The sequence below is a fragment of the Chelonoidis abingdonii genome, chromosome 14 (assembly GCF_003597395.2).
Source record: "Chelonoidis abingdonii isolate Lonesome George chromosome 14, CheloAbing_2.0, whole genome shotgun sequence".
In the NCBI taxonomy this organism is placed as follows: domain Eukaryota; kingdom Metazoa; phylum Chordata; order Testudines; family Testudinidae; genus Chelonoidis; species Chelonoidis abingdonii.
Genome location: NC_133782.1, coordinates 31,377,365 through 31,391,887, shown reverse-complemented (window position 1 = coordinate 31,391,887; position 14,523 = coordinate 31,377,365). Strand labels below are relative to the sequence as shown.

The following is a 14,523-nucleotide window of genomic DNA, read 5'->3' as shown; positions in this document are numbered from 1 at the left end:
CTTATCAGGTCTATAGCTCAAATGGTGGATAACACCACATGTGGCAGAATTTCAGAGCTGAAACATTCTTATTTTGCACTGGGTTTTGCCTGATCCTGGCCCTCCCTTGTTCCGGTGCCCCGGCTACAAATCTACAGGAATCCTTTGAGAAAAGAGCCAAACTGGTAGTTATTGTGTCTCTCATTTAAAAAGGCCAGGAATATGCACCTAGAACACACTGACAGATCTAAGGTTTTGTTTCACTCACTGTACAAAATCCTTGTACAGTTACAGCAGCAGTTTGTAAACACCTGCAGGAACACAAAGGTCACATAATGAAAAATTCAATCTGCTGAGACAGTTCAGCAGTAAATCCAGGCAGCCTGGAGTATCTCTGGGGATCTTAGCCTGCCACAAGCTATATTCTTCCCAGATACCCTTTTGAAAATGACACAGAGCAGTTAACCCTCTAAAGTCCTCTTACATGTTTATATGCATTATACGCTGGTCTCTTTTTTAAGATAGAAACAAAACCCACATAGCTTCAAAGTCATTAGTGCCCTAGAGGCAAATTGCAGTAGCAGAGTCCATTACAATAACTCATTCACTAAGGGGGAGTACCCTTTAGAGAAACTCCCACTGGAATAAAACCTGCTCCAACAGTAATAGCAGCCTTTACCGAGTGATTCTCCAAGCACTAAACCAATTTCCTCCTCTGTTAATAATCAGGTCACTGTACACATCCAAGGGAAGGTGCCCACTCTTCACTGTTACTAGCACACAGTGACAGTTTGTGGAGAGGCAGTCTCTTTAGACCTCCAGGCTACATAAGTCTTTAGTGCACACAATGGAAACAGGGAGGGAGGAAGCACTGTCTAGTACAGTGGTTCTCACCTTTTCTCACCCAGAATCCAAGTTCCACTCATGGTTTCTTTCAGGTCTAATCCACATCCCACAATCCTTTGCGGTTGCAAAGGGACGTGGGATTGGGGTCATGGTAAGAATTCACAGCTGAATCTTGGATGAAGGGAGTGAGGGGTATCATGGGAAAGAAAGGCCTCCCTCCACACATCAGCTTCAGGGCAGCATATTTTGGAAAGGTTGTGGAGCTGGTTGCACAGGCTTTTGGAGTGCCTCAGAGCTGAGCACATGCAGGTGAGGGGCAGAGGAGAGGGGCTGAGGTGCTGCATTGGGACTGGGTTGAGAGGGGAGTTGGAGCAGCAGGAGGCAGCAAACTGCTCCTAACTGCAGGAGCGAGATGCTGTGGTCACCCCCTCACAATTCATTCATTCAGAAGACTTTTCCTTGTGGTTAGAGCATAGGACCGGGACTGAAGAACTGGCATGTGAGATTTCTAGTCCAGTAGTAAGGATCTTTAATAAAAATATCTATTTGGGGCTAGTACTGAATGACCCAGGACTCCTGGGTTCCATTCCTGGATCTTTCAGGGATTCACGGTGTGACCATGAGCAACTCACTTGACCTCTACAGGCCGCAGTAAGAGTTGATCGACACACAAACTTGTACTGAAATAACAAGAGACACGAATTAAAACTGACAGTTATTTTGGTGCAAATATCTGCAGACACTAGCCACTTTTATTTCAAAGTAAGAGCATCCACAAAGATCTGCACCTGAGTAACTACAACAGTTTTGGGGAACCAATTCAGTTCGGTCAGTGCAAGTCTGTGAGCAGTCTTAAATAGGAGCAACAACTCACCTGCCACCCAAGGGAGCTGTAGTGAGTGAAAAGCACTTTAGAAAGAAGCTATATCCTGTGGTGGCTCCAGGGCGATGGACAGGAGGAGGTAACAGGTCTGCCATCTTTAACGTCGGGGTCTGTGCCAATGGTCACACTTAAAAGATTTAAAGTGTCCATAGCCCACTTAAAAGAAGAAAGCAAGTCTATCTGCAGATTCGATTTAGAAACATAATTCCTTAGTGTTGATGCATTATGAAGGTGCCCAAAACTGGTATAATTTATTTTCCTTCACAAACAGGAATTGCTATACTGATATAAGGCACCTTTATCCACCTTTCAGCTATTTTATTGTCATCACTGCAAAAGTATTAAGGGACATATAAAATCATAGGAGTGTAGGACTGGGAAGGACCTCAATAGGTCATCTAGTCCAGTGGTTTTCACCCAGCGATACGAGTTTAGATATCATCTAGATATTTGCCTAGTTTTATAACAGGCTATATAAAAAGCACTAGTGAATTCAGTACAAACTAAAATTTCATACAGACCATGACTTATTTATACTGCTCTACATACGATACACTAAAATATTAAGTACAATATTTATATTCCATTTAATTTATTTTATAATTATATGGTAAAAATGAGAAAGTGAGCAATGTTTCAGTAACAGTGTGCAGTGACACTTCTGTATTTCTGTGTCTGATTTTTGTAAGCAAGACATTTTTAACTTGGGGTACGCCAGACAAATCAGACTCCTGAAAGGGGTATAGTAGTCTGAGTTTGAGCGCCATCAATTTAGTCCAGCCCCGTCACGCATGGTTCATTCTCTCTCAGTCTCTCTGCAGTATCAGAATTGTGTATGCAGTGGAGCAGTCTGTTTTGGTAGGGTTTTGTGCATGTTTTAAATGTACACAGAGCGCTTGCATTAATTAGAGATTAATTGCAGATCCGAGAAGTGTTCCCGGCAGTTGGCATGGAAGGAAGTGAGGTTTGTGATGGTCCTTCATTTGGGAGTTCATTCCACAGACTCCCTCCCCCAAAAAGCTCCATCTTCTGCACAGTTGGACTTTACCCTCGTGCTAGGAAATTCCACTGTGCCCGAGTGGAGCTGTTGACCAGTCCTCACCCCAGAGCTTTAGGTGAGGTTTTATATATGCTGGGCTCAGGAAATGCCCTGAAGATAAGGACCAAGACTTTGAACATGATAGTCTACGGAAGCCAGCACAGAAAGTAGAGGACAGGTGTGACGTGTTTGCAGGAGCTGGTGTTGCTGAGAGGAGATGTGCTTCAGCATTCTGCACCAATAGGAGTTTCTTAAGGGTTGATGCCTTCACAATCAGGTAAGTAGCATTACTATAGTCCAGACAGGTGGTGACAAAGGCATGAATAACTAAGGTGCCAAGTCATCATCTGCCATAATGTAGGATAGGTTCCTCACCAACCGGAGATGACAGAAAGCATTACTCATGCATGCATGCTATGTGAGAGCTCAGCATCAGTGAGAAATCCAGCAATATATTGACTGAATTGACCAGTTGTGGGCGTTAATCTTCAACACAAGACTGCAAGCTCTTCGGTGCACTTTCCTCTACCTATCGCATAATCTGTCTTGCTTAGATTCTACTTCAACCAGCTGTTCTTCATCCATGAGCTGATCTCATCCAAGCACTGGGCATCTAGGTAGTAGTTCAGTCATATGCGGTGAAAGATAGATGACACACAGATTGACCTATATATTGCTGGCACTTATCTGACTAGTTCACCTAGTGGCTGCATATAGATTTTGATAAGTACTGGAAAGAAAATTGATCCAGGTGAGGGGTCTCATAGTGGAAGTGCAGTTCCCCACCACTATTTGTTGGAAGCATCCCTCCAGGATGGATTAAAACCATTACCCTGGAACCCACCACCTCTCTAAGGTGGGACAACAATATCTCATGGCCAAAGAAAGATCCAGGGAGATGAGAATGGATATCTGCCTTCTATCCACTGACAGCAGATGATCTTCCACCAATGCCACTAAAGCTGCTTCAATGCTATGTCCTGACCTGAATTCAGATCCAGCCTCGGAGATTAGCTTCAATTAGGTGAACTTGTAGTTGGTGCTTGGCTAGCTTCTCTGTGAACTTTCTTAGGAATGGAAGATGTGATACTGAGCACTAGAACCATTGTATCTTCTGGGGTTCTTCAGTGTTTGTCAGACTATTGTGTGTTTAAGGAGGAAGGGAAGATTCCTTCCTTGAATGAGACATCGGCTATTTTGGACAAGAGGGGCACCAGTTGCTCATGGCTCTCTGTCACCTGATAGAAAGGGCATGGGTTAGTTCACTGGTCTTGGGTTGAGACTCCTTTATTCATAGATTCCAAGGCCAGAAGGGACCACGGCGATCATCTAGTCTGGCCTCCTGTAAAATACAGGCCAGAGACCTTCTCCAAAATAACTCCTATAACAGATCTTTTAGAAAAACATCCAATCTTGATTTCAAAAATGTCAGTGATTGAGAATCAACCACGACCACACAATCGTTTGTAAACTGATCCAGTGGTTAATTCCTCTCACCATTAACACCTTACTTCGTCTGAATTTGTCCAGCTTCAACTTCCAACCATTGGATCATGTTAGACCTTTCTCTGCTACACTGAATACTCCTGAGGGAATTCTGCGCCACTGCATATTTAGTGAGACTCGCAGACTTCTAATTTTTTGTGCAGAAAAAAGCTTCTGTCAAAATGTTGCTGCGGTTCTGCCTTTTGCCCACCAGAGGACATTGTGGTGACAGAACAAAGTTGCAGCTCCCCCCTGTGAGAAGAGAGAGAGAGCTGCCTTCACAGGGTTTGTCAGGCCAGGTGCTGGGGATGTCAGACAGGGGTTCATAAGGATTAGTGGGGGAGGACAGACTGGGGCAGGGCTGAATGGGGGTGGAGGCACAGAGCCATGGGGGGAGGGAGATGCAGACACATGGGGTCGGGGCAGAGCTACATAAGGACGGGGAGTGGCTGGGGAAGGGCACAGACAACATGGGGACAGGGCAGATGTGCCTGACTGAATGGAAGATGATAGGGGTCAGCCAGAGTCTCCATGAGGGAAGCCCCCGAATAATCCCTGCCTGCCCCACCCAAAACCTGTTCCATACTTCTCCCACTCATATCCAACAGCCCTCCAAGTTCACACTCAGCAATTTACTTCCCTCTTCTTCAGCTCCTCTGTTACCACGACTCCCCAGAGCCTTTGCACTGCTTCTGAGGAGGTGTGGGAAATACAGTTCTGTATTGTAGTTCGAATGAATTATTATTCAGAGTTTTGTGCTAATATGCCTAGTAATGAAACTATTTGTCAAAAAACATTTCCTGAATCTTTTGGCTCTGTATTGTTACAGACCTGTCAGCAAGTATGTATTTTGAAATAAATCACAAAAATAATTGGAACTGGTGTGATTTTTGTGTGTTATTTTGACAAATATGCAGAATTTTAAAATAGTTGCAGAATTTTTAATTTTTTGGCATAGCTTTCCACCAGAAGTAAATGAAGAGCACACTAGCAAACATTTGTTCCCCCCTGCAGGTACTTTTAGACTAATCAAGTCACCCCTCGATGTTCTCCTTGTTAAACTAAACAGATGGAACTCCTTGAATCTATCACTCTAAGGCAATTTTTCTAATCCTTTAATCATCCTTGTGGCTCTTCTCTGAACCTCTTCAATTTTTCAAAAGGGAGTGCAGTACTTCTTTTGAGGGCTGAATGTACTGAGCTCTGGGAATGCAGGCAGACAGTTTGTTGGCTGGTATAGGTGGGTTGGATCCATGTTGTCTGAGAAGGATTCCTGAATGTGTGATCTTTTCTGCAGGGTAGGATGATGGTTCTTTGCATTCAGAGGTGGGTTCTGTTGTGGGTTGTAGGCACACAGGATTGATAAAGTTGTTTACCATCCTGGATGGCTCCTTGGGGTAGGATTTCGCAGTCTCAGCTGAGGTCAGTAGGAAGGATCTCTTGGCCTCTAATACAGTCTCGGCATGGGCTTAGAGAAATTCTTTATGTTGAGTTAAACAACCTAGGCCCTGACCACTCGTAGTCATTACAGATTTCACCACACTACTCACAAGAATTTCCCTAAGAAACCAGTTACAAAACCAATGCTGTGTGTGTCACATTTTCCATTTACCTCCTGTGAGCCATACAAGTATGTCGTCTTCTCCAAAAGGAGAGATGTTTACAGTCAGACTACAAACCTAATGCCCATATAACAACAGATGGAGAAGACAGAAGGATGGCAATATTCACAGCATTGGTCTTTCTACATTTTAATTTCTCAGTGACAGGCTGCTGACTCAAGTCCTTGGAAAGAAACATTGTGCAAAAGCCAACAACTGAACAACAATATTCCCTCTAATACTTCTTTTTCTTTTCTTTTAAACCGAGTGGCCCACAAACTCCCAAGTCCTACATTTTTGTCCTCAGGCAAGTTAATTCAAAAGAAATGCGTGGTATATGCACTGAGAGGGGTTGGGTGTGCAGAGTGGCTCCTTCCCAGTATCTCACACTAATTCCTGTGCCCCCATTTGCAGGGTCCCTGAGGGAGGCGATTTGTTCTGCAGCAGCTGTCTTAGGAGCCTGGCCAGGAGTCCATGTGGGAGAGGGCAGGTGTCTGACCACATCTTCGCCAGATCAAGCCTGGCTACAGCTCTCTTCCTGCCACATCCCTGGAAACGAACTGCTGGAGGGTGGAAGGGGTTGGGGCTTTGGCCCTGTTGGGAGCAGCTCCAGAGCAGCTACTGATCCTGCCAGCACTGCAGAGCCTGGCCGGGCCCCCAGCCTGAGTCCCCACACAAGGCATAGCTGAGCATGTCCGAGACCGGAAGCATTTTCACTCCCCCCACAGCAAGGAGCTGGGGCATTAACACTCTGTCATGGGAGTAGGAGGATCAGCAGAGCAGGTTCTTAAAGTGCCACACCACATCCCTGCAGGGGCCAAACACAGGAGACATGAACAGCACGGTTTCTGACCTGCACCATATATACAAGATTGCTGCATGGCCATGCAGTTTACAGAGAACATTACTGGATGGAGGGATGCAGGGAACAAAGTGGCAAGGGAAAGCTGGCAGCACTGTGGGGGCAGAGTTAAGGTGATCTAAATGGCCAAATGCACATTTCTATACAGTAGAACACCAGAGTTATGAACTGACCAGTCAGCCATACAACTCATTTGGAACAGGAAGTACGCTATCAGGCAGCAGCAGAGACAAAAAAAACCACATATACAGTAGACTACTGTATTAAATGTAAAGTTCTAAAAAAAATAAAGGAAAAGCAGCATTTTTCTTCTACATCGTAAAGTTTCAAAGTTGTATTAAGTCAATGTTCAGTTGCAAACTTTTGAAACAACCATAACGTTGTGTTCAGAATTACAATAATTTCAGAGTTCCCAAGGTGTTCATAACTCTGAGGTTCTACTGTACTTTTAACTCTTCATGGTTTTAACTCATCTGGTGGTTTATGAATTCTTTTGTTTACTGTGTAACAATATTATTTTACCCTTAAATTATTGTTCCCAGACTTAATTTCAGTCTACCAGAATTTTTTTTTCCTGGGAATATATAGTTTGTGTTACAACCCGACCCAGTACTCTTCTGTACAGTCACCAGTCCACTGTGAGTGGACTCAGTCACTGGGGATCATATGCATCCAAGCAAGCTGGGTCTGAGTAGAAGCCGATCACAGTTTCTAGCTTTAGAGCCCTCTGGCACACCTGTGTCTCACAACTTTCCTTGGGACCTGGAACACCTTCATCCAGCACCCTAGGCCCTAAAATCAGTGTCTGAGACCTCCCAACTTAGCTCATGCTCCCCCAAAGTTCCATCTAGGCAGTGGACACTCTGGGATTCTATTTTAACCATTTCAGGAACAACATGGCAAGAAAGTAAGGAACACAGCTTAGCAAAGGAATTTCTTAACCACAGTGACTTTACTGTTGAAGCACTCGACTTACAGTTCTTCTGTGTTATACAGGAAGTCAGAAATGATCACAGGGGTCCCTTCTGTTGAAAACAATCGAAGTCCTGAAATGCGCCCTCCTCTAGTCTGATCTCACCCCTCCTGAGAGTCCAAGATGTCACCATGTTTCCAGCTGGGTAAGGTCCCTTTCATCCCCTCTCTCTGGCAAGTCCTTGTATATGGTGATGGTCTGCCCCCCGCACCAAGCAGAACCCTACTTTTAAGTAGGGTCACTCCTCTGTGCCTGTGCTCCAGCACTGCCTCCTCCTCCATGTACACCCCCTCTTGTTATGCTTGCCCCACCCGCTGGCATCTGTATAGAAAACCCATTATCTTATGGAAGGCACCCGACTGTGATCTTGATGGCTCATAGTGATAGTCCTTACTGACGTCTGAGCTGGGCACTGTCTGGAATGCAGTACTTCCCACAGGCTGCCCTCAGGCACACTTAGGTTTGTGTTCAACACAATACAAAGTGGAGTTCGTAATTTGACAGATGTATCCCATCCTGTCACAGTTTGTACAAGCAGTTCAAGGAGCTGTGTCATTTCCATTAGAGGAAAAATACTGTAAGTTGAAAGAAAAAGCTATTTCACTCCAGTGAAATTCACTCTTGTCTAACTGGGAAACAGAACATGTCAACACAGAGGGCTGATATAGTAAATATATTCATACATGGCACTTCTGAGAACTTCGCAGCATGCATCTCATTAGCACATGGCACATGCTTAACAGCTTCACTCATCACAGAGAAAAAATACATTAACAGAAAACAACAGAGTGACGAGCCCACTCCCCCAAAAACTAAACGCATGGGAAGGAGCTGAAACTGAAATTCCTTGGTGCCAGGAGTACCCCAACACTAGGGAATTCAGTTACTGTAAATATAGTCAGGGCTTGTTAAAATGTATAGGGGTGTTCTTTTCCTGTTCTCAAAATTACAGTTGAGCCACTCAGTTGTTAAAGTGAGCTTTGATGCCTGGTTCTCTGGTGAGATTCTGGACTAAAGTGGAGTTCTCTAAGGGGTTTTATATTCATTCCCTTTTCAGCACCTAGAAAGAATAGATTGCAAATGATTAATACTTAATTTCAGTTAGCAGAAGACTAGACAGTCCTCATTATGAGAACGGAAGGTGTGCTTTGCACCAAGGTCCTAGAGTAGAACAAAGCTGTTGATGGAGCACATTTTTAAAGATAGTTCCTGGCCCTTTTACTTCAGGGCACACTTGTTTTGAGAATAAACCACCTTCATTTGCAAACCGTAACACTGATCCTTGCAGATACACAGACACTACCAAGGTTGATTTACAGGGGATTTGTACAGATCTGAACAAATGAGCTTTCTGACCTGAAAACATCAGATACCCCCAGCAGAATGCAGAAGCAGATGCCTGATCAAAGACTCCTACCCATAGGCTGAGGGGAGAGATGATTGCTCTCTATAAATATATTAGAGGGATAAGTACCAAGGGGCAGAAGAGTTATTTAAATGAAGTGCCAATGTGGACACAGGAACAAAAGGATATAAACTGGCCATCAACAAGTTTAGGCTTGAAATTAGATGAAGGTGTCTAACCATCAGATGAGTGACATTCTGGAACAGCCTTCCAAGGGGAGCACTGGGGGCAAAAAAACCCTCCCCAACAGTGTACCCCCGACCCTGCCAAGATTTAATCACAGGAATTTTTAGTATAAGTCATGGACAGGTCACAGGCCATGAACGTTTTGCTTATTGCCCATGAGTTGTCCGTGACCTTTACTAAAAACACCTGTAACTAAATCGTAGTCTTAGTGATGGGACCCTAGACGAGGAGGGCTTTGAGTTACTACAGAGAATTCTCTCTCAGGTGTCTGGCTGCTGGGCGCCTAGGCCTTAGGCTGCACTGATTGAGGCCTGGTCTACACTACGCGTTTATATCGAATTTAGCAGCATTAAACCGATTTAACCCTGCACCCCTCTACACAACGAAGCCCTTTATATCGATATAAAGGGCTCTTAAAACCGATTTCTGTACTCCTCCCCAACGAGGGGAGTAGCGCTGAAATTGGTATCGCCATGTTGGATATGGGTTAGTGTGGCCGCAATTCGACGGTATTGGCCTCTGGGCAGTATCCCACAGTGCACCATTGTGACCACTCTGAAAAGCCATCTGAACTCTGATGCAGTGGCCAGGTAGACAGGAAAAGTCCCGCGAACTTTAGAATTTCATTTCCTGCTTGCCCAGCGTGGAGCGCTGATCAGCACGAGTGGCCATGCAGTCCCAAATCCAAAAAGAGCTCCAGCATGGACCGTACAGGAGATACTGGAACTGATCGCTGTATCGGGAGAGAAATCTGTTCTATCAGAGCTCCATTCCAGAAGACAAAATGCCAAAGCATTTGAAAAAATCTCCAGGCTATGACAGACAGAGGCCACAGCAGGGACTCAACACAGTGCTGTGTGATAAGCGTAACGGAAAGCCAAAGGATCAAATGGATGCTCATGGAGGGAGGGAGGGGGTACTGAGGACTCGAGCTATCCCACAGTTACTGCAGTCTCCGAAAAGTATTTGCATTCTTGGCTGAGCTCCCAATGCCTCAAGGGTCATAAACATTGTCGCCAGTGGTTCAGGGAATATGTCGTCAATTTACCCCCCTCTCCCCCCACCTCAAAGAAAAGGGAAAAAAATCGTTTCTCGCCTCTTTTCAATGTCACCATATGTCTACTGTATGCTGCTGGTAGACGGGGTGCTGCAGCGCTAAACAGCAGCATCTTCTTCCCTCCCCGGTGGCAGATGGTACGGTACAAAATGACTGATAGCCATCCTCGTCATCATCCTGTGAGTGCTTCTGGCTGGCCTCGGTGAGGTCGGCTGGGGGCGCCTGGGCAAAAATGGGAAGGATTCCCGGTCATTCCCTTCTTTAAGATTTGTGTCCTGGAGATTCAGTCCTGGCAGATGGTGCAATAGGGCTGGTAACCATCCTATTCATAACAGCTGGAGGCTGAGCTCCTCTCCCTCACCCCCCATCATGTCTAATGGAGATTCTGGACTATCATAGTCAGCGGGAGGCTGTGCTCCTCTCCCCCTTCACCCTTTAATGATAATGGAATGTCCTGCCTGGAATATCATAGCAGCTGGAGGCTGCCTCCCCCTCATTTTATCTCACTAAAACTCAGTGTTTCTTATTCCTGCATTCTTTACTCATCACACAAATGGGGTTAACTGCCACGGTAGCCAGGAGGGGTGTGGGAGGAGGAAGCAACAAGTGGGGTGTTGCAGGGGAACCCCTGGAATGGCATGCAGCTCATCATTTCTGCAGGATATCTGGGGCTCTGACCCGGAGCGGCTGTGCTCTCTGGTTCTCTAGTAGATTGCTCATATCTAGGCAGGACTGACTCTATTTTTAGACAAAACATAAGAAGGGAATGACTGGGGATGTCATTCCCATTTTTGTCCATGAGCTCCTCGCCGACCTCAGCAAGGCCAGCCAGGACACCCAGTACAGCAGCAGACGGTACAGAAAGGACTGGTAACCGTCATCGCCAATTTCCAAAGCAGCAGATGGTGCAATAGGGCTGGTAACTGTCTCTGCTACCTTGCAAAGGCAAATGAATGCTGCTGTGTAGCACTGCAGTACCGCATCTGTCAGCAGTATCCAGTACACATATGGTGACAGTGACAAAAGGCTAAATGGGCTCCATGGTTACCACGCTATGGCGTCTGCCAGGGCAATCCAAAGAAAAAGGGGGCGAAATGATTGTCTGCCGTTGCTTCACGGAGAAAGGATTGAGTGATGACATTTACCTAGAATCACCCGCGACACTGTTTTTGCTCCATCATGCATTGTGATCTCAACCCAGAATTCCAATGGGTGGGGGAGACTGCGGGAACTATGGGATAGCTACCCACAATGCAACGCTCTGGAAATCGACGCTAGCCTCGGTACATGGATGCACACTGCCGAATTAATATGCTTAGTGTGGCCGCATGCACTTGACTTTATACAATGTTTTTAAAAAATGGTTTATGTAAAATCGGAATAATCCCATAGTGTAGACATACCCTGAGAGGCAGTCTCAGATGTGGGAGGTTCCCTGGGGAGGGGAGACCCTAAGAATGAGGGGTTACTGCCAAGGCAGCACCCCAGAGAACAGGGCAATGGAGTCCAGGGAGGGATGTGGAGGCCCAGCGGCAGTGGGACACTGGCCTGCAGAGGGCGCTCCAAGGCTGGAAAATGAGCTAATTCCCAGGACACCAGCAGGAGGCAACACAGGGGTGAGTTGCACATTCTTACAGGACCCCAAAGTGGGTCATGTCCCCATTTTAATGGGGCCATCAGGGCTGGCATTAGGCTTGCTGGGGCTCAGATCTGAAGCCAATGCCCAAAGGCTTCAGTCCTGGTGGTGAGGCTCAGGTTACAGGCCTCACCTGGGACTGAAGCCCTTGGGAGTTAGCCCCATGCCCGGGGCAGTGGGGCTCGGGCTTTGGCTTTACCAGACCCAGGGCAGCTGGGCTTGGACTGACTCAGGCTTCGCTCCACCCTCCTAGGGTGATGCAGAAATTTTTCTTGTCAGAAGGGGGTTGCGATGTAATGAAGTTTGAGAACCCCAGAACTAGAGTAAATGGTGGACTCTGTAATCTGAAGTTGTTAAACGATGACTTCAGTAACTCAGGCAGAGGTTAAGAGATCAATTACAGAAGTGGATGGGTGAGGTTCTGTGGCCTGCAATGTGTAGGAGGTCAGACAACGATGATCATGATGGTTCCTTCGGACCTTAAAATCTATGAGTATTTACAGATTTCCTAAGACTTCTCGGTTTCTTCGTTTAAAAATTAAGTGAATAAACCAAGATAGATACTTCACATGAAAGGCACGAGATGGAGCAGATACTCATTTCCCAGCAGCTTTTTGCAAGGCAGAGAATCAACAGCAGGTTTAACTTGAAATTGCTTGTTCCATTCTGGACTATTCTCAATAAGGTAGAGAGTGCCCTTGGAGTGACAGAACTCATTTCAGAGTTGGTTATTTCCCCTGAACTCACTGGTACCATTTTTGCCAGTCAGAAGCTCAGCCAAAGGAAGTTACATATGACCTCCTACAGCTGAACGCCCTTGTGGTGCTAGCAGAAGGGCCCGACAGCTCAGGGTTGCATCTCCCCCCTCCATGTTGTGCTCGTAAGGAAATGTCTCCACATACACATACAGCTATACAAAACACAGAAAAAGGCTGGCCCAGGATGACAACATCCAATACCAAGATGCAGTTCAAAGTGAGGCTCTCCACTAGCCAGCTAGGTCCTGACTATCCCAGGGACCAACTCTTTCTCCATTGGCCAAGACAAAGGCTATGAACAGGAGGGACCTTTAAGCCAAAAATCCAGAAAACTGGCAACAGACAAAGGCTGCTGCTGGGAAAGGGCAGTCAACTCCCTGGGAAGAGGGAGGAGGGTTTGGAGCTGGTCCACCCAGAGCAAGGAGGGGAAGCAGGAGTGGAAGGAAGAAGTCCAGGGCGGGAGAAGTGAGGTCTGGGAAAGGAAAGCATAGAACTGCAAGGTGCAGGATCTGTGGATTGGAATCCGGAGTAGTTGGCGAGCCCGGGTTCCCCTACCAGACACTGAGGGCATAGCACAGACCGGCAGGTCAGTGAACAGGAAGACTTCCTGGGTCACTGTGGGAGTTTCAGAGAATTTAAGGAGCGTACCGTGAAATGGGGGAAAACGCTAAGTGACCTAGTTGGAGGGCTAAGTCATGAAGAGGGTGCTGCAGTTCCTGAGATAAGAGGAGCTGCAAACCAGATGACAGCATGCAAATAGCAGAAGGGGGCGCTGACCTTGTGAACTAACCCCTGAAGTGACTGGGAGGAGGTGCCAGACAAGATCTGAACTAGTTTTTTCACTCCTCAAGTGTACGAGACTCTCCCCACACTTCAGTCTGAAGTGCTCTTGGACAACACTGTGCAGATTTTAAACTTACCATGTTTGGCACTCCATTACGATGGCAATAGATTCTACAGAAACAGCCAAAGGCGATTTCAACTGTTTTAAGGAAAGCATAGCTGAAAATAGGCACCAAGCCACCACTCTCAGCACAAATCTCCATCTATTTCATGGACATCAAGGTCTGTCTAGATCTCAAATACACCACCACGGTGGCTACACCTCCCTTACAATGTGGGATTCCTCTGCTTATGTACACATTCACACTCGCTCTCATCAATCTAGCACAAATATAAATAGTAGCATAGCAATGGTAGCAGCAGTGGAGACACAGCTGAGCCATGCCAAGTACATACCCACCAGTTTCAGTCAGGTTTGTACTCAGCACAGCTTACTGTGCTTCCACTACTGCTACCCATACCACGGCAGCTTTCCTCCTGTTTATATTTACATTAGCTCTGATTATGTGTACACAAGCAGGGGAAACAAATACAAAATGGGAAATTACTATTGAGGAAAGAGATCTGGGGGTTACAGTGGATCACAAGCTAAATATGAGTGAACAGTGTAACACTGTTGCAAAAAAAGGGAACATCATTCTGGGACCTATTAGCAGGAGTGTTGTAACAAGACACAAGTAGTAATTCTTCCGCTCTACTCTGTGCTGATTAGGCCTCAACAGGAATATTGTGTCCAGTTCTGGGTGCCACGTTTCAGGAAAGATGTGGACAAATTGGAGAAAGTCCAGAGAAGTGCAACAAAAATGACGACAAGTCTAGGAACATGACCTCCAAGGAAAGACTGAAAAAATTGGGTTTGTGTAGTCTGGAGAAGACAAGACTGAGAAGGGAGATGGTAACAGCTTCCAAGCATGTAAAAGGTTGTTATGAAGAGGAGTGTGATCAACTGTCCTCCTTAACCACTAAAGAC

The 14,523-nt window shown here is 46.0% G+C and overlaps 1 protein-coding gene across 8 annotated transcripts in view; it reads right to left on the bottom strand.

Annotated features, from left to right (window-relative positions):
* NDRG3 (NDRG family member 3) overlaps positions 1-14,523 on the bottom strand; it is a 110,451-nt gene that overhangs the window by 56,413 nt on the left and 39,515 nt on the right. For 3 of the 8 annotated variants that reach the window (XM_075072342.1, XM_032789262.2, XM_032789263.1), the window contains one exon: positions 1,700-1,864. The exons of 4 other annotated variants lie outside the window; for them this stretch is intronic. In XM_075072342.1, the coding sequence (XP_074928443.1) occupies positions 1,700-1,803 (104 nt within the window). In that variant the 5' untranslated portion in view covers positions 1,804-1,864. Of the gene's footprint in view, positions 1-1,699; positions 1,865-8,555; positions 8,729-14,523 lie in introns of those variants that run through there. One more of the 8 variants, XM_032789266.2, reaches the window with a different exon arrangement.